At 41.8% G+C, this 20,286-nt stretch overlaps 1 protein-coding gene across 1 annotated transcript in view; it reads right to left on the minus strand.

Moving 5' to 3' along the window:
* Positions 1 to 20,286, minus strand: part of mtmr4 (myotubularin related protein 4) — a 34,404-nt gene that overhangs the window by 9,360 nt on the left and 4,758 nt on the right. Inside the window, exons 3-9 of the mRNA XM_084565208.1 lie at positions 9,596 to 9,685; positions 5,278 to 5,394; positions 3,577 to 3,659; positions 1,906 to 2,072; positions 1,701 to 1,797; positions 398 to 511; positions 119 to 309 (exon numbers count right to left, since the gene is read on the minus strand). Coding sequence (XP_084421334.1) covers positions 119 to 309; positions 398 to 511; positions 1,701 to 1,797; positions 1,906 to 2,072; positions 3,577 to 3,659; positions 5,278 to 5,394; positions 9,596 to 9,685 — 859 coding nt within the window. The remainder of the gene's footprint in view (positions 1 to 118; positions 310 to 397; positions 512 to 1,700; positions 1,798 to 1,905; positions 2,073 to 3,576; positions 3,660 to 5,277; positions 5,395 to 9,595; positions 9,686 to 20,286) is intronic.

The raw sequence follows: 20,286 nt of genomic DNA on the forward strand, positions 1-20,286 counted from the left end.
TATGTTTATCATTATTATTTTGGAAGTAAGGAATATGAATGTGAGACATGTGAATAATCGAACTGATCTCCTACCACATACATGGATCTGCATACATAAACTCAAACAACAGATTTACCAAAATCACTATCAGAAGAGTCAGGAGCTTCCCCACGCTGTCGGCAGACTGGTGCACCCTTGGCTCCGGTGTCCGTCTGACAGGCCTTAGCGATGGACGTCACTAAGTACTCGTCATCCGTGTTCCTCCAACCCCACCAACTGATCTCAGGCTGGCTGCAACGGGCGATCACTGCCCCGTTCTTCTGGTGCCTGGAATTTAAGGTTATACAGTCAGTAAATGCAAATAAAACATGTTGTTGTGCAAGCTGTATAAAAACATGCGATGCTGTATGCGTACCTATAAACCACCACAGGGATCCTCTTCCAGGATCTGAAGGAAGCCACACTCTCCAGCTCCTTGTCAGTGATCCAGATTGGAACCAGAAGCTTCTGTGGGTAGCTGGAGCACAGCCTACAGGAACAACAGGAGATTTTTAGAGGAAGACTTCAGATTGTCTCAATGGAGAAAAACTAAACCGTTCTTGAGCTGCTGCACGTACACACACACACACACACACACACTCAGACATCTTCTGGTTTTCAGGGTTACTGCAGCATCACTAAGCTCTGGCACAGAGCAAATCAGAGTGCTACTGCCTAACTCCATCTGTCTCTGATTTCCTCGTTCTCCCATGATACTTTCTTTACTTTTTATTCACAGTCCAAGGAAGGAGAGACAGACTGTGTGTGCATGAGGGAAAGTGAAATTCAGTGCTGAGTCATGGGCCTCAGCAGGCTGCCACTTGTTTAATTAGCCAGTTGTCCTGTGTGTCTGTCTCCCTCAGCAGGATGTGATCCCATGGAGCCTCTGAGCAGAACAAATTTTTTGTAGCTTTTATTTTCCCAGACAGAAAAGGAGACAATGATATACAGGTACACACACTCACACATTCATTAGGTACGATATACTGTTTCTGCTTGAGAAAGCACTTCTGTATTGTGTGTTTGTGTGTGTGCGCGTCAAAACGACTAAATTTAGGGAAAGTTTCCTCTAACGGCAGCAAAATTATGAACATGAAAAAGGGTGCATATTTTTGGAGACTGTTGCTCTTGTTTTTTATCTTTGGTTTACTTTTAGTCTATATTTGTTCAGATTGTAGACATATGCAATGTTGACTATGAAATGTTCTTGTATATCGTCTACCACTGATGTACTGACTGATATCACTGGTTTACTTACAAGACCCAATGAGCCTTCTGCACGTTTGGAGTCACTTTGAAATCACATAATCAGAACCACCTTAAAAGTAGACTACTAAAGTTTAAATCTAACAACATTTTTTACAATTACAAAAAAGTAGTTGTAAAAAAACAAAAACTGAATTACGCACTAGACTTCTGACACATAGTGTTGCACACAATCTGTTCAGTTTGGCGACTTTATGTTTACGGTGTTTCTAGTCCGGCCTGATTCCAGCCCTATTTTCTGTCACAGCACTAAAAAAGCTCTCTGAAACTCTGCCACTCAACATTCACTTTCTTAACACTCATCATGACTCTTTAACTATCACAGCATGCTTTGCTACTAGCACTACATACAGAACACTTATCTGTCAGAACAGAGGAAGCATGCTATTTACAGTAAAGCATCTGTGACATACTTGTAGTTGCAGTTTATGTCAGACACTCTCCACACATTCTGTGTATCGAAGCCCATCCTCTTTACTTCCATTTCCATTCTCTGACGTACGTGATCACCTTCAGACACACAAAACATGAAAAAAGGGCATTATTTAAAAAAAAAAGAAAAAAAAAAGATCCCACAAGTCATCTTGTTCTGAAAAGTCAGAGTAAAGCTGTGTGAACCTGGACGACAGAGATGAACATGCTGGTCTTCATCATCAGCGTTTCCTCCAAGACACCACGCATGATAGGCCAGGGCGAACAGATCTTCCAGCCGGGACGGGTGGGCTGTGGCCCTGTTTAGACGCTTGACCCACTCCTGGCACTGTTTGAAAGTTGCAAAGTGGCATCTGTGGAGCACCCACAGTGAAAATTAGAAAGATTCAACAACAAAATATCTCTTTACAGCTTTGCATCTGAGGCTGGGGAAATAAATATCAGATGTTCAGTAATATTCCAGTCTTTAAACAGGGGTAATAATATGGCAGTGTAATGATGAGGAACCAAGAAGCTTCTGGCACATCTGCTGCTGGTTTTTAACTCTTCTGATTTCCATGAGCAGACAGAGATTAGAATTTCAACCTGCTGTGAATTGAAAGCAAGTCTTTTTCCTTTGAAACTGTTAGTAGTACCTACCAGGGGTTGCACGACTTCAGAATTAGATGCTGATGACATCACTGATAAAACACAATAGAAACTAATGCTTTGCGAATCTATATTCTTGACCTAAATACATATGCTGAGGAGAACAGACTGCTCATGCGCTACATACTCTGCACTGCAGATATGTACAGCCTACATAAATCAGCAGCATCAATAGCATTTAATTTTACTTCACAGCATGTTTTAAGATATACACACACACACATTATTGCAAAGCCTTACTTTCTACTGCGTAAGTGACATCATCAGAGACTTGTCGGTGTCGACTCAACTTTCAAAACATAATGGTCGACTTTAAAAAAAAATCTGAAGTTGTGCAACCCCTCCATGCCTACCCTTTCCTTTCTGCCTGATCTGGACAAGCAGAAATGTAGCAGTTACACCAATTAAAGGAAATCACAAGGAAGAACCGCTGCAGTTTAATTCTGTGGAACGTACTCTGGCCACTTTTCCAAAGGAAAACCTGTAATACTCAGTGTTTAGTAAAAAAAAAAACGGAAGTACAGCAACTGCCAAATGCTCACGTAAACTGGGGAACTATTATAATATTTCTGTTAACATCTGAAGCATACCAATGAAAAAAGGTGACGTTATCTCAGCTGTCAGTAGACATCATTGCTGCTCATATTTGGCAACAGAACCTTGAAATTCACAACTGTATTTAAAGCACTGGCTGGTTTCAGTGATAGACTGACATTCTGACATACTGCACATCAAGTCAATCGATGATGATTTAAAATAATTAGCTTTTATATTATTCACTTTATTGATTATATATGGAATATCCATTATTTGTGTTGAACATACATATCCAAACTTGAATAAGAATTAAAAAAACCTACATTCATAGAATCGGTGAGTATTTGACATTTTTTTCCCATACTAAATTATTTAAAAATCAAATACTGCTTCATCAAAACCACACAATTTAATATCCAAATTTTGATCTACACTAAACGCCACCGTAATCAACCTCATTTTATTAAAACAGTATGAGTTGTAACAACTGTTTTACCGATGAATGTATTGACTTGTGGTTATGCATTGAAACGTGTCATATAAACTGCCTCCTAATGACTGAGAACTACTCAACTATTGAATTATTCATTCACAGTGCTGTATTTCCTTTGGCTATCAATAACAGCATCAGTCACCCTGTTAATCTGTAAATGTGTGAGCTGCTCTACTTACCTGACAACTTTAGAGTCTTTGCAGATGATGTGCAGCTGGAACATATCTCTGCTCTCCACACCTTCTATCAGCCTGAGAGGCACCTGTAGGGGGAGACAGAGGGCATGTGGAATCAGCTTGATGGGTTGCTGTCAATATACAGGACATCTGCAAAGAAGGTACCGCCCTCTGGTCTAGCATGGACTGAATCCAGGCTGGACATACAAAGTACAGCTTTGGTACAGCTCACTGCAGAGGAGGGAACGGCTTCTTTGGTATTCTAACTCTGTCTCCAGATCTCTGTTCTGGTACCAAATAACAGTCATAATACTCTTGCTTATCCTGCTTTTGAACCTTTTAAATGATGCTGCAGCCTGATGTGAAAGCGATGCTGAGATTTACAGACTCACCCACACAATTTCACTTTAGGACCAACCTTTATTCAACACTGCGTGCACCTTGTATGAAAGGGGAAATGACTAGTGCTTGTTTTTAAGTCTCAAGGGCACCACAATCGTTTAGCAAGGGGCTTTCACAGAAAATTATAAATCCAGTGTTACCACTCAGCTGAATGTGAATTACAATTTGTTCTCAATGCATTATAATCGTGTAGTGTGAGGAAGAGCTGAATGACTAAGCCGTCTAGACTGCAGCAGAGGGAGGCGTTTTATCATATGGTACTCACAGATATCTCATTGTCCACACCTGGGAAGGTCTAAAACACAGTGACACCATGGAGCACACAGAGAGAAGGAGGGAGGGAAGACACAAGACAGGAGGAAATGGAAAAAAAAACTATTAAACCAAAAAGATTCAGGAGATATAGGGAAATGAAGAGTTAAAAGGAAAAACAACAATGAGGCTGCAAGATGAAAGATAACCGAGTGGATCACATGCAGCACATGACCAAGCCAAATGGAAATCATGGAAAGAAAGACAAACATGGACAAGAGCAAAGGGCAAGAAAACAGCTTAGAACGAGGGTGAGTTGTGAAAGGGGGTGTGGATAAGAGGCTGTGGTTTGTTGGCCTTCATACAGTGTTCATCTGAGCTGTTGGGGTCAATACAGTCGTCTGCCTGTCTAGTAGGAAATCAGTTGGAGAGGGACTGTTAGCTGGTGACATCTAAACTCTCTCTACTAATGTAAGTCAAAGTGAAAAGGCGACCTGAACATCCTGGTGATCACCGCTCACCTCCTCCCCCTCTCCTTTCCAGAAGCTACTGTAAAACCTTGTGGAAAAGATGATTTTTGAGGAAGGAGGAATTTCTCTGCCAGTGAATGCACACAATTAGCCTGTTTGTGTTTGAGCAAGGCCTGACGTCAGCAGCAGTGGGCTGGTGGACATCAGTGCCAGTGGGGGCCGGGCCTTTGGAGCCTGGATGTCACATTAAACCTCTCCTGTGTGAGGATCAGAGGGTCCGCTACTCCTGTGGTACAATCCTGTTACAAACAACTTGATCCCAACTACGCTGGAAAACGACTGGAATACACTTTACGGGGACCCCATGTGAAATTCTTGTAGGCTTATTTGCCTTGTTAGCAGAATTATGTGTTAATAAAATTTATATGGGGGAAAGGAAAAATCATGTGTGTGTCCAGACTAAACATTATACCCTACTCTACTGCTATTGGTTTCTGTAGTGGCGTGGCATAGCAGCAGAAGTTTGGAAAGGAACATTTGTGCTTTTTCAGTATGTTTACTGTCTGAGGCGTGCACTCACATTGATGACAGAGTCCTTGAACTTGATGTGGAGCCTGTAGTTAGAAATGGCAATGATGGCTTCATCAGCTCGGCCAAGATATTCCACCCCTTCCCCCTGAAGAACTGGGAATGGCACCTGCAGACACACAAAACAGCAAAAGTTTATTTTCTGGTCATTATTGAAGACTTCCATACAAAACTCTGGTTAACAAGACTAATTGTCAACAGCCACGCAAGCGACTGGGCAACTCTGTACTTGGGCACAACAGTAATCTGAGCTAAATGCTAATACCAGCATGCTAATACTGTACGCTTACAAACACTTGTTCCACACTTTAGCATGTCAAGATGCTAACATTAGCCAATTAACACTGAACACACGAACCTCATTACTTTTGCAGGCACAAAAACTTTGAAGAAATTAAACTTTAGGCTTGATGAAAGCACAATTGGCAAGTCAGGGAGCAAAGTCAGTGGGATTCATTGTGTGGGAAATGCCAAATATCTGTACGTCGTGTACATGTTGAGACATTTCACTGGATCAAAAAAAAAAACAGCGGGCTTTCCACAAACTGAGGCTACATTCGTCAGTTCGGTGGAGTCAGTTCAAGTTGAGCCCGTTTATTTCCCTGCATGTCAACCCCTCTCACACATCATCTCGCTTTACTTCTGTGCAATAAGGGCACAAATGCCCCCACAAAATATAAGTAGAAAGTATCACAAAAGGTCTCATGAACATCCGCACAAAGAGTTCACACTCACATCATCCTGTCAAACTGACACTACAGACATGAGAAAAAAGTGAAACATGAGAAACAGTGTGCATGTGTATCTGTCCAATTAGCACATACAGAAGAACCTTTGTGAGCAAAGAGGCCTGTTGATGAGCCTGAATGGGCAGGAAGACAAGAGGCAGGGCTGGGAGGGAGCCTGTTGATGGTAGAGTGAGGGATCCCAAACTGTCCATTAACATTCTATCTTGTACCCATTTTATTACAGTCACTGCCAAGCCCTGGCTTTGACTGCATCAAGAACCCTACATTAAGGTAATTGGTTCCCAACAGAGGTTAATAGAACCTTTTTCATTTCATTCAGGCCGGGCATTATCTTTTAAAACCGACTGAGTGGAAGGGACACATGGCTTCATTTGCCAACTTCTAAAAGATGTTTCAATTTAAAACCTAAAGCTTTTAACCAATTTCAGACTTACCACTCTGTAAATGTCTACTGATTAGTATAGCTTCCTTTCCTGGTTGGTAAAGTACAGGACTCTACACTTAATTTAATCTTTGCTGCATCCACAGATTTTCATTCTGGCTGCTTTAAACCAACTGTCATTGCAGACCATGCTCTTGTTTAGTTGCAGTAGTGAGGACAACAGCGTTGCTTAGAGACGACGTTACCTCATTCTGCATTAGCATGCACTGCTGAGTCACGCAGAGGACGACTCACTAGTGCATGTTGAAGGAAGGCATGCAGCAGGGCAGATGGGGGGATTACGGTAAGATGCACAGCCTTAGTGCAAAGAGCACATAAGCTGTAAGTTGTAAGTTTGACCCATAAAACTCTACTCTGACAGACCTTTTACCGCTCAAAATGAGGTAGAACACACACAGTAAATTTCAAATAAAACAAAACATCAACTCTTAGAAAACGAATACTGCTGTAAAACGCATTAAGTTCATCACATTGTTGATGACTGTTGGTCCACAAAACACTGCACCTGCTGTTGCTCATCTCTAACTGAAAATGAGCACGAGTCCAGACAGAAAGCATAATGAGGTACAAAAAGAGTACAGCTTAACCTGGGAAATGGAGCACGTAGTACTCTGCACTCAGACACCAACAGAGCCAAATATAGGCTGCAGCCCCCTGGCACCGAGCACTAGGACTTGTCGAATATTTAAAATCTTCACATGCATTTAGAAATACTTCAAGTGCAACTCTGACTGCTTCAAAGTGACAGAAGCTCAAACAGCACTGGCACCCACGCAGAGCTGAAAACTCTGACGGTGCTGTAGATACTGTTACACCGTATAAAAGGAGGACAGAAAAGAGGAAATCTCAATCAAAAATGGGAATGTAGCCATGGTACATTTAATATTGCCTCGACAATAGTAGAAACGAGAGCATGCAGCTTCTAAGTCTGTGTTCTTCTCTACTGTGGAAGAGACCTAACATGTCCTGCTGAGAGTGCTATAGTTAACATGCTCTACAGACTGGGGGATGCATTAAACAAGCTGTGCTCCAAAAGTAGGTGCATGAGTCACTGGGAGCCGGCAAGCCAGCAAGTGCAGCAGAAGATACTGTGTCACGTTTTCTCTGCGAAGCTTTCAGAAGCAGCAATACAAAAAAGAGAGGGAGGGAGGGAGGGAGGCTGAACAGAAAGACCCGTGAATAACATTCTCTGACTTATGAGTCGTGACTTCCGGTTCAAGCAGCCTGCCTGTGAGGACATACTCGTTTGCAAATGCACACACAACTGCAAGCATGCATCATGGCTTGCACGCACGCACGCACAAAGGATGAAAGACAGCAGGGTATTAAATACGGGGGGGAATGCCTGTAATTTGCTTGCAGCAGCGCTGGGGTAAGTAAAATCAGCTGTCAGTGAAATTATTGTGGGAGTGCCTGCACACAAACAAAAGCACAAAACCTGAGACACAATGTGTGACAGCATGTGTGAATGTAGGGGAAGGGGAAGTGATGTATAAGAGTGTAGCTGCATAGAAGTGACGCAATGAGAACAATTACAAAGTACACAGAGTAATTTAATCATAAAACCCTGTTGAACGGGCCGATACTCCCTGCAGTCGATTGCAAACCAAGTGGAAACAAGCTTCAGTTGAGAGGCACAAAAGGAAGATAGTGACCCCTGGCCGGGCATATCCCTCCTCCCTCTTCCCTCCCTTTCCTTTGTCCAGTTCTCCAGACACATGATGCTCAGCTCCATTAACCACCAGACAGCCACAGAGTGCTAACTCAACATCACAGAGAGAAACACAAGTTGCCCATGTTTGCCACTGGCACCTGCACCATGGAGCAGATTTACAAATCCTGACAAATTAATGTGTCAATAACAGGTTAACGCAAATTCATTCTAACGTCTTACATTTTTTAGTAGTTTGATCAGAAAGCTGCATCAGTAACTCTGTGGAAAGCAACAGAATCTGAAGTGCGGCCGTAGTAAAACATTTCACCCTGCAGAGGGCTGTGAAACACCCTGCAGCGTGAAAACTGCAAAAATCCCCCAAATCTCAAAAGAAGCATAAAGAAAGACAGCAGAAACCAACAAGCAGAAATGGATAAAGACATAAGTCTTCTGAACAGTGAGTTCAGCTTCAAAAGCCTTCCAGATGATTCTCTCGACAAGAAAAAATGGACTGCATTTAGTGTCGATGTGAGTTATCAACTGAGCAACGAGCTTTCTAAACAGCTGAGATTTTAATTCAAATTTGAGAAATATCCCTGTAGCCTGCATCATCAGATCTCAAATGCTTCCTCAATCTGTTTTGGATGTGTCACACCTGTATGGACCACTCGTGATTGGATCACCCAGGATGGATGTTGATACCAGATCTGAACAGGGCCTTAGACAAGATCATTTTCACAGGACTGGCCAAATACATTATTACTACTGAAGTACTAAACATAGTAATCGTTTTTATAGTTAAAATAGGATTTTCAACATGATACAGAGTGGGGGAGTTTTGCGTGAAGTTTTGCATCTGTACTGTGAGACACTGCACTCACACATCCATCAGCTGTTTCACACAGTACACACAAACACCTTGTCAACGTTTTCAACTTCCAGCATTCAGAAGTTTCCCTTTGTTCTCGTATAGACTTTGCATAAACACATTTCTTATGGTTACCTTACTGCTTTTGTTTTTTTTTAATCAAAAGTTCAATCCCTTGTGTGTGTGGATAGTTGCTGCAGACAAATGCAAACATTTTGTTATCTCCAAGTTGCCTAATTAACTTTATACTGTGATATTGATAAAGGGTGTCAGAACAATGACAATGAAGTCAATGAAGTTCTTTTCCAGGCCAGAGTCCTCATGTCTTCTTCAATGTTGAGCCTGTCAAGTTGTGACACCTGCAGTAATATCTTGGCAAACGTGAGATGCCACTCTACACACTACGACGCATCAGGGAGAGGGTGTTTCAGAGGAACAACCTCATGTTATATCAGGAGCCAAGATTAAACATGAGGTCATAATCTGGAAGTAACACACTTGGTCTTTTCACCAGCTCCTGGCGGTCTAATCCACAGACATGTTGCTGGGTGTCAAAGTGGTTTGGATTGTGCTATGAAGGAGCGGTTGTCATCTCACCTGAAGGCTTTCATCCTCCTTCACCAGCTCCTTCTGGGGGAACAGGTCCTTGGCCTTGATGTACTCCAGACTGGGAGGCCCCTCTTCACCCTGTCAGACACAAGTGTAGACGAGGACGGATGAATATTTTTGTCATTATTTAGTATGGAGCACTACATGAGGCTCAGTTTGAAAAACAAAAGGAAGATATACAGTTTAATGATAACAACAGTCCCATAAAATAGCAAACCAAAAGTTTAGGCCAAAGTTTATATGTCCTTGTAATTAGTGTTTATCGTAGCGGTTCATCTCTGATGTTGTGATGCCAGGTGAAATTTCACAATCACATCCTGTTAACCCAGAGACATTGTGTAGGAGATTAAAGATTGACTACGAGAGGAACACAGTTCCTCTCTCAGCATATGACCTTCAGTGGTTATTTTAAAATGTTTACTTCCCTTACTGATAAATAGCAATCCTGAGGAACGAATACAACTTCTTCATATTTATATGGCATTTATTTTGGCACTGTGGAGGTAGGTTTAGCATGTGCCAATAACAGATAACACTGGGCACCAAAAACCAGTAGACTTTGTGACTGGGTGTCGCAGTCTTGTGCAAACAGAGGTACTAGGATCTAGTAAAGCAAATCACACACAAGGCCACGAGTCATGTGCTGACATTACCTCTTAATGGTATTTAAATAAGTCACTTTTGATAGCCAGTAACATGTATACATGATCATGTGAGACGTTCATGTAAATTAATTTAACGTAAACATTTCTACTTGCTAATAATAAACCTCTACACACTACCCTAAACGACTTATCAAGTTCACACTTGTTCTAATTGATGGTTGGCTAAAATTAGACCGCTACAGCCTAAGAAGCGGCAGTGATGGGAACAAAGGAGGAACAGAAAGGGCAGTCGGCTGTGTCCTTGCAGCTCAGGGTGCCAGTGCCCCTCTCAGACTGAGCAAACACTTTCATCAGGTCATACTTCAATCCCTTGACAGAAAGTAATCACATGATGAAATTGAAGGACATGCATATGCCCTTCATTTTCTTGTGCCCATGAAAAAAATCTAAAATACTTATGTAATAAAGGTTTTATGAAATGAATAAAATGTTTATCACCTCAGAATTTAGAGTATTTGCTTAAAGTGCACTTACATTTATACTAGTTTCCGGATTTTGGGTGTTATCTTTTTCTTGATCATAGTTGTCATGTGGCATTTACATAGTGTAGAGAATCTGTCCCACTTGTAAATGACTAATACTAATAATAATAATAATACGGTTTCCGATCTTCTGCTCTGACATGTAGACGAATGTGCTTCACCATACTACATCCAGCCTATCGTGACCAGGTTACTACTTTTGCTACTCTCCAGGTTTTGGCCTCTCAATCTGTGGACGGCCGTATGTTGTTGCACTTAAAAAAGATATAAAAACAGAAACGAGTCCTGACTGGCAGATTTATTTATTTTATAACAATTAGTCTTGTTCAGGATAAAGGACACAAGAAAATGTCATAGCTTATAGTGGGGAACCCCTGATGTCTGACCATGCAGATCTCACGCCATGTTTACAGCAATTACATGCATCATCCAAAGACCCAAGCTGGTAATTAAACCACATGATAGGCAGACCACCCACTGGGCTTACTGGTAACAGATGGACATAGTGTGACAATCCCTCCTGTATAAGTCACCATCATGTCACCATCTGATTTTACAAGGAATGGCCATCATAGATCACACGACAGCCAAAGCATTAGGTTTCAGCCTGCGTGACATACCTGCTGCCAAACAAACAGTCCACATCTATAAGCAAACAAGGATATAACTCACATGACAAGCACTCCTTTGACTGTGAATGAGAGGAATTGTTCCCAAAATGTAGGCCCAACTACTAATTATAGTGTCCCAAAAAGGAACCAAATTCAAATAATAAAATGCTGTGCGTGTTCAAATGACTATGGTGCCCTCATCTTCCTCCTGCAGTTAAGCCACTTATTCAGACCATTTTAGCCAAATGAAGAAATCATGCAAATCTAAAGGCTGTGACACACCAAACCAATTGTCAGCCATTGAGTCTAGTTTTTATGGTGTGTCCTCCACCAGTGCAACTACTTGGATCCCTCTTGGCAGCTTTTCATCTGTTCAGCGAGTTGAAACAATGGCGTAACGAGTCAGTGTCATGCTGATTTAAAAAAAAAAAGGAAGTGATGAAAGTAAACAAAATGACAAAATGCAAAGGTCACACAGATGGCTTTTCTCGTTTTCAAATACACAAATATTTTCATGACATTCTCACCAAAGTACGAATAAACTCTAGGCCATCAGATCAGCATGACCGAGGAGGCTAGCTCAATATGAGCTATACCTCCCAGTCCCAGCTCATAGCAGCTATGTGGATTCCCTTTTTGAATTCGGTAAATAATTAAAATAATGCTTAGCTTCAGCTCTAGATGGACACAGAGCATACATGCCAAGATCTTAGGTATCACGAGATGGAGAACCCTTTGCTGCTGCTATGTTTGTAATGATAACATATTATGGGTATGGGAAGTCTGTGTGCAGAATAAATTAACATGATACGTTAGTACTCAAATGCAATATACCTGCTACTTCTACACAATACATTGCAATAATGGTGGCGCTTATGGCAGCCATAGAAGTGGGTGTCAAGGCTGTTCCAAACTGAGATGTCGACATTCCTTAATAGATGGCCCAGTGTTAAGAGCTTTCTGGCATTATTGTTGGCTCCATTTACTCCAAATGATGCCTTTATGTTCATGCTAATGCTCAGTTTCCATCTCCATATCAGACACACTCAGGGTGAAGGTGGCATGGAGGCTTCTTTTGAGCACAATACCATATTCCTGATATGTGTACAAAATGGGAAGACTTTAAAAAAATGTTATAAGTTGGTATGTCCCAGTCCTAGCCTCTGTACCAGATAAATAGCTTGAACTAACTAATTTGATTGTGTTACACATTTATAGCAGCAAACCAGGTGGAAAGGGAAGACACACTGTACTGTATTTCTAATTTTAAATTAGCGGGTTCCTTATTACTGAATATAGGATTATTTACATGTAACTGCTAGCTGTGTTTCTGATCATTTGTCATTCTTCATATTTGAATCTGTAAAATCCTCATTTAAACTCAAACCGACTCTTTGAAAAGAAAACACTGATGTCGACCCTAAGCGCCTTGATTCCAGCCCAGTCTGAACATCACCTAAGTTCTACCCTACTAATGACGTGAGTCAACCTCCAGCATCAGACAGATGTGGGAGCTGTGCATCATTTTTACTTATTTTCAGCTGTAAATAAGTGGACCGTGTCAGTGGCCATCAGTCAGAGGAGTTCAGGTCAACATAGAGTGATCTCACACACCATTGTCAGGCAGCCTGAACCACCAACCTGCCACTGAGTCACAGAATCGTTTGTTTTGGGAATAAAGTTTACTGTGGTGTGCCGGACAGCCACGATAAATTACTGCAGATGCTACTATTACAGAACCTCCCCTAAGGAATTCAATGCCAATCAGTTAAGAGGTTCATGCATTCAATTTTCTCATGCACACACATGTCCTACGTCAACAATCCATCCCGTTCTTTGCCTTTTTTCCCTGGTCTTGTGCTAGTACATACAGTACTTGGCATGGTTTACTCTCTTATGGAGCAGCCCTGACGTTGCATTTTCCTAAGAACACAGTGTACTTTAAAGGAGACTAAAGTAGAATAGGTGTTGTATTGTCTCATGATAAACCAGATTCTATACTTCAAAAAGTTTTTAAGTTACTAAAAGAAAAAACAATGGGCAGAAAATGTCAGGTAGCGACAGATGCATTGAACTGCATTAAAAGCAAAGATGTAAGTATAACCGGAAATATAATAACCTGTAGCAACTGCTACAACATCCCCTGCATGCAGCTTTGAGATTGCAGCTCCATAAAACAACACTTGATTAGGATTGGCCTTGAAAGTTATTACATTTGGAAACAAGCACAAGCAGCGAAGCACTTCCGTTTTCTAATTTTTGGCCAGTGCCCACAACCAGACAATCAGCTTACAGAAGATTAAAGGAAAAGAGAAATGCTCTCACTTCCGAACGAGTCACAAAGATGGAGCACAGCTTGTCCTGTGCCCGACACGTTTTTGCTTCGTCACTGCTGAGAGCCTGCGCACCCTCCCCCACCTTAGTCCAACCAGCAACCAAAAAGCTGGAGCTGACAGACATGCGCGCAAACACACATACGCCTCCATGCATTTATCAGTGTCAGAGCTCATAGCACATGTAACATCGTGGCGACATGTACTGCCACAACAGTATCAGCTACTGTAGCGGCTGAATAGACAGCCATGACATAGCAGATTAATAGTGTGTACTGTATGTGGTTGGAATAAAACATAGGGCTTGTCTGATGCAATAAATAAGGTTTAACCAGTATGGGAAAGACATGAGTAAAAAATGGTCTTGCAGGGATGAACATGTACATGATTGGAAACATGAACCTAATAGGAAGCGTGACATCACAAAGGTGCAATAGGTAGAACGACTGTGTAAGAGGAGCACTGTGTCCATGAATAAGTGTCTGGTTGCCATGGTTACAACAACCTCTTTTTAGAGGCAGAGTCCCTTTCTCTCTAAAGCTTTTGGTAACAATTTGCTGTCCTTACTCACCAGATTATTTACTTAATCTGACAGGGGCTTTGTCCAAGAGTTGTGCAGATTAGAGAGGCACTACGGAGGTGACCTCCTGAATATGTGGGCAACACACACACTTATGTCTGCTTTTAACTGCCCAGCATTCCACTTATTAAATGAGGCAGACACAGCTTGGCACACTGTCTGAAATATAAGGGATGACCCAAAATAAAATGCTAAGTAGTTAGGAGTGAGCGAGCGTGGAGGAAACAGAGGATGCCAGAGAACGACGAATCTCTTCAAATGCACTTGTCTTTCTCCATGTCCCGTTTCAGACTACCAGTATTTCATAGATCACCGTGCTCTAAGCAATCAATCCCATTTTAATGTTATAACCGGGCTGTACTCCAAGTACTGAGAAAAACGGGGAGGGGCACGGCATTCTTTAAGTAAGGAGAATTCACCTGAAACATACAAAGCCAAAGTAACACCCTATAGCACAGTCTTTGTTTCGACCTATTTAAGATGGAGTTTCCTCTTGTTCCTCTGAGAAATATAACTATTCAAACATAAGATAACGTTATGGACTGGTAGACATGGAAAGACAACAATATGATCCTCGTACAGGTCATTGCCGACTGAATACTATTCTTGCTAAAAATACAACCATCTAATTTTGTCCTCTTTCAGGATACTGCATTCACGGTATTATTGCCTTGATGACAGACAGAGTGCTACAACTTCCACCAAGTCCCTGCCAGGTAACAACATCGTACTAGAAAGATATACAGCCTAAAGAATATCCCTAAAAAGCTTTTGGCTTTTCTTACACTGCTGATTCACTTAGCTAGTGCATATAATAGATTCTGAGTCATGGAAAAATCTTAACCAATTCAATTAGGGTTTTTATGGCTCCATTTAGTGCAGACAACATTCACAGAGGGAGATAAACATGGTATATTGCAATTGTAATTGAAGACATTTTTCAATTATTGGATCACAACAATGGCGGTGATGACGAAGACGCTGCAGCCTTTTCAACACGAGAAGACTGACAGAGCTGTGATCCACTTAGGTAACAGAGGGGGGGATACTAAATTATACAGACACTGACGCAGAAGAAGAAGTGCCGACTCAGCTGCACCACAGACATATTAAAGAGAGATCATAAATTGTGTAACACTCCGCCACATATGTTCACGGACCGAGGAGAACGGAAGCCAGCAGCTGCACTCTATCTGATCCACCTGCTAACTTTTCAAAAAGTGTTTTCTGTAAAAGAAACAATGAAAATGAAACTAGAGATTTCCATTGTTATTGGCATGTACTGTTAAAAAAAAAAAACGGTTATATCACATAAAGTCGGCTAACGTCACATTGTATGATGCCAAAAAGAGAGGAATCCATCAGAAATGGTTTGTACAAAAAGTAGTTTAACTTTGTGCCTCGAAAATGCCGCCCACCACTTTAGCTGAGACTGAACTATCTGGAAAACTACTGGATGAATTACTAAAAAAGTTTGTAGAGACACTGATGTTTCCCAGAGGAGCCAGCTTGCTTTGGTGATCCCCTACCTTTTTTGTAACAGTACCATAAGATTCACTTTTAAGGTTTTGAGCAAAATTTCTCATTAACAGTTGGACAGATAATGCTTCCATAAGGGAATGATTAATTACATAATGTTAGTATACAAGCATTCTGGAATAAGATGAAAATATGGGAACTATGGTAAACATCAGGATGAATGAACTGCCACCGTGAACATGTTGTGGTGCTACGATTAGTCTTTAGCTTACAATATAATCTCACAGAACAAACAAAGATTGGAGTCTGGTTTAAATTGTAATGGCATGTTATACTTAGAGTAGAGATGTTTACATAGTTTTAGTATGTGCTAACAAATCTGTGCTTTGAGAATTTCCTTTCTAGCTCATGCTATTTCACCTTTAAGTATGAAAGCTCTATCATATATTTAGGGGGCCCCTAACAGGCCTGTGATTATAAAGGAATTTAGTGTTTAGATGAAAAGGAAACTTGAGCTAATGGGCATAGACAGTGGACTGTGGACATCGTTGAAAGATCAGAGGTGAACATGTGAACCATGAGCAAATTTAGACTCCAAGACATAAGGCTGGGACCATCCTGTCTTGATCCCAAACAGTTGACCTTCTCTTCACTCCGTCTAAAGATGCAAACCAGGAGAAACACCTGCTCTATGTCAGTCTTCCTTATACTTTACCTCCTCTAAAGTCCTACACTACTTATTAACCCAATGTACACTAAGTGCTCCACTGCAGTGAACACTTATCACTGGTCTGAGGCTTCAACAATGAGTGCACAATGTGCTCACTGTCAACAGCACAAATATTTCACCCATCCTGCTCCTAACAGGCTGCCTCTCTCCTCCCTGCCAATCAAGATAACGGCAGCTCAAATCTCTCCACAGAGGTGAAAAGGGACAGGAATAAAATTGCTTTTCAGCATCTTATGCCATAAAAGACACTGAGGTAACTCAATTATTCGCATAGATTCAGAGTTATTACTTAATAACTGCAGCGCTGCTCACGTGTGCCGACCAACACCCCCACCCCCCATCCCCCACTGACTGGAAGGTAGGCACACACAAGCAGAGGTAGGGAGGGGAGGGCTCTAATACACACCCATCACAAACCGAAAATGAACACCAAAATAAAAGCCTGTGGACTTACAAAGCAGTTGAGCATGGAGCAGGACACCCTTCCTGCGAGGCTCATGTCGAGGAAAGGCAGGACTTTGCCTGAATGACACGCAGCCTGTAGAGCAGCAGCACGACCAGAGCATGAGGAGCCGGCATAACCATCCTTCTCCCAGCCTTTCCAACCCTTGTCTGATCCGAACCGCTCTGCCTGCCACCCCACTCCCCCCCCACCTTTTTGTACGTTTCCCCTTCTCAAGAGGTTCTATGGGACAACAGACCAAGACCGACTTTCATTCAGGATCCCACCCCACCCCCCCCCCACCGCACCCAGAAAGAGAGGAGAGGAGCACGCTGGTGTCTGAAGACAGCCCCTGTTGCACTGCTGGGAAATGGAGCACGATAGTCCGTAAAGGCACAAGCGCAAGCAGACGTCCACTCGATCAGCCGAGTTAAAACTGAGGGGAAAGCAAAGGTGAGGAAATCACTGCAGATGTGCCTTCTCGGCTGTAACGGCTAAATGATGGGGAAACTGCGAGAAGAGAAAGCCAGAGAGAAAGAAGACGGAGGGAACTGCCTGATGCTAAGCTCCACCCTCTGCATGCGCATCTACCTCCCTCTCTCACTTTCACATGCTCACAATTCTCCCCATCTCTGTCTCATCCCTCCCCCACTCCCTCCTTGTTCACCCTTCACCGACATCTCCTCATAAATATGCTTCTCCCTTAGCAACGTGGCGGTAAAGCCTAAAGTGTATCGCCGACAACCCGAAGATGCTCCGACTGCCACACACGCACCATCTGACATCTACTGCGGTATCCTGTGGACACTGCTCAAGCACACAAGCACACACACGGTCTGATCGCAGCTGCTCGCAGCTGTATGCACAGACTGTGCTAAACACAAAAACACAACCTGAAGCCAGCACAGGGAGCCACCTCATCCAGTTGTTGGACAGTATCCCATCACAAAACCCTTGCACTGGCAGCAATGGATCCATTGCAGAAGGCAAATACGTGGCAGAGGACAGAGGAGGGAGGGTGTTGAGAAGACTCTATGCGGAGATCTCTGGTGACACAGCATTCTACGACAAATTCTTCTTCTCTGCCGTCTCGAGCGCCTCCTTTGCACTATCCGACATGGGTTTACGCTGAGTGATGCGGCACCTTTTCTTTTAATCAGAGAATGTCACTGTATGTACACAATATAACGCGCACATACAGTGTTCGGTGTACTACAGGGGGACACACAGCCCCCCCTTACCCCAACCTCCTCCCTGGCAGAGTCGTGACAAGACACTCACCTACAGCTGTATGACCCCACATTATATAACATGTACATATATGCACCATAGGCTGGATTCATAACGCAGCACCATAAGAATAGGACTAATTTCACCAGGGGAGGGGCTGTAATGTTACTTTGACATGGTTTAGCCTCACTTTAATGAAACTGTTTTTCAGGGAGGTTGATGTAATTGTGATTATTTACTGTAGTTAGGGGAAAGAATGCAAGAAAAGCATCTAAACCAAGATTATTCTTCTACTTGACCCCAATAGTAGAAGAATGGTGAAGCTCTGAGCATTTGAATCTAGCTCCAAGTGTTTTAACAGCTCTGTAGATGAATTCCAGTGATTCTTATTCATAGTGTAAGTGCCAGTGTCACTTCTATCTGTAGAAAGGAAGGTCAGTCGTTATTGACTGCGTGGTTGATGAGGTCCATGCGTTTATGTATGCAGGTATAGCATTTTATTATCACAGCGAGGGAAGTGCACTAAACATAGCACACATCTTCATATGCATTGCACTACTGGAAAATGAGTATAACAACAAAAGAGACACAACTGATGTTATTACTTTTGTAGCTTTGTAATTCTAAGCCATCTTTATAGCTCCGATGACAAGAAGGCCATTTATATTCAAGAAAGTCTATAATTTCAATCAGATTATTGCTATCAGAGAGATATAAAATCCTTTCTCCACCCTCCAGTATTGCCATGCCGACAAAGCATCCTCAATAATGGATTTATACACAATTAAGACATGTGTGGTATTAAAAAGGCAGTGATAGCTACACAGCACACTATGAAAAACAATAATCCAGTACAGATATCTTTTCGAAAACATATATGGCAAAAGTGCACACATAAAAAAGGTTATGTAACAGACATTTCAGCTTGCCATTCAACCTGATATCAGCACATTCTCTCTTATAGCTTCGTATCTTCTGTAAACGCTGTTACTGCAAATAAAAACTGACTGCACGAGTTTTTAATTAGGAAATGATTTGTCAATATCCATCTGACATGGATTGATTTTACCCACAGAATCTTTTATCAAGCAGAACATGAATGAAACTGCAACTACAGCGTACTTGTTTCTAGGTTATTTTTTCTATTCCACCCACTCAAAGCAGCTTTCCATGTAATATTGTTGTAACTGTAAGTATGTGTATAAATATATTTCAGGGAGAAGGCATGACGCATTTCACTTACGTAAAATATGACTCCCATTTCATCGGGTAAATGGACACATGGCTCTGCGGCTACAAAATGCACTTCCACAAATCAAACCTTCCTCAGAATCATTTTCACGTCACATGGTAACTTGCGGTAATCCTGTGACTGATTACATTATTTTTTTACTAGCAAAATAAAGAAATGAAATAATGGATTACAGTTAGACTCACACTCAAGCATGGTGTTGGAGAAACTACACCGGCTCCTCCATCTTGTTGGTCAATAGAAAATTGATCAACATCTCAGCTTAAAGTGGGTTATTTTTCCTAAATCAAGTGATTAATTGTTTTCCATCTCATCAATTCTGGGAACTTGGATATACTCTGGGAGCAGTAATATCGCCCGAATTTATGTGAATAACCATGTCAATAGTAATATTTAATCAAAGTGTATGTACTGTATGTGCAATCAGTTCTTTTGATATTATTTTTACTTTCTAACAATGGAACTTAGAATTAAGTATACAGGTCAGGCTTTCCAGTTAATCCATTGCCGCTCAATAGAGAAACAAAAGCTGGATGAACATTTTAGGAACTTTGAAACATTGCAGTCTAATCTGTGATGAGCTGAACCACAGTTCAAACTCTGAGCTTTTTTCTTTTTTAAACCCACTCTGTGTCTGCCCAGCCATGGCTCAACCAGTAACAAAGTGTGCACCCGATTTGGGCTCCTGTATCTCAGGCTTTATTTTAGGAAAGGAGGGCAGCGAGTCACCATTGCAGGGTGTCAGCCTACATGTTGACCCACAGCTATAGAAGTTGGATGAATAAAACAGGAGGCACTAGGAAATATAAATATATGGACACACATGTTCACATTTCTGTAATTACACGTAAATGCACAGAACTATGTAACAAGAT

The sequence above is a fragment of the Chelon labrosus genome, assembly GCF_963514085.1.
Source record: "Chelon labrosus genome assembly, chromosome: 17".
In the NCBI taxonomy this organism is placed as follows: Eukaryota; Metazoa; Chordata; class Actinopteri; order Mugiliformes; family Mugilidae; genus Chelon; species Chelon labrosus.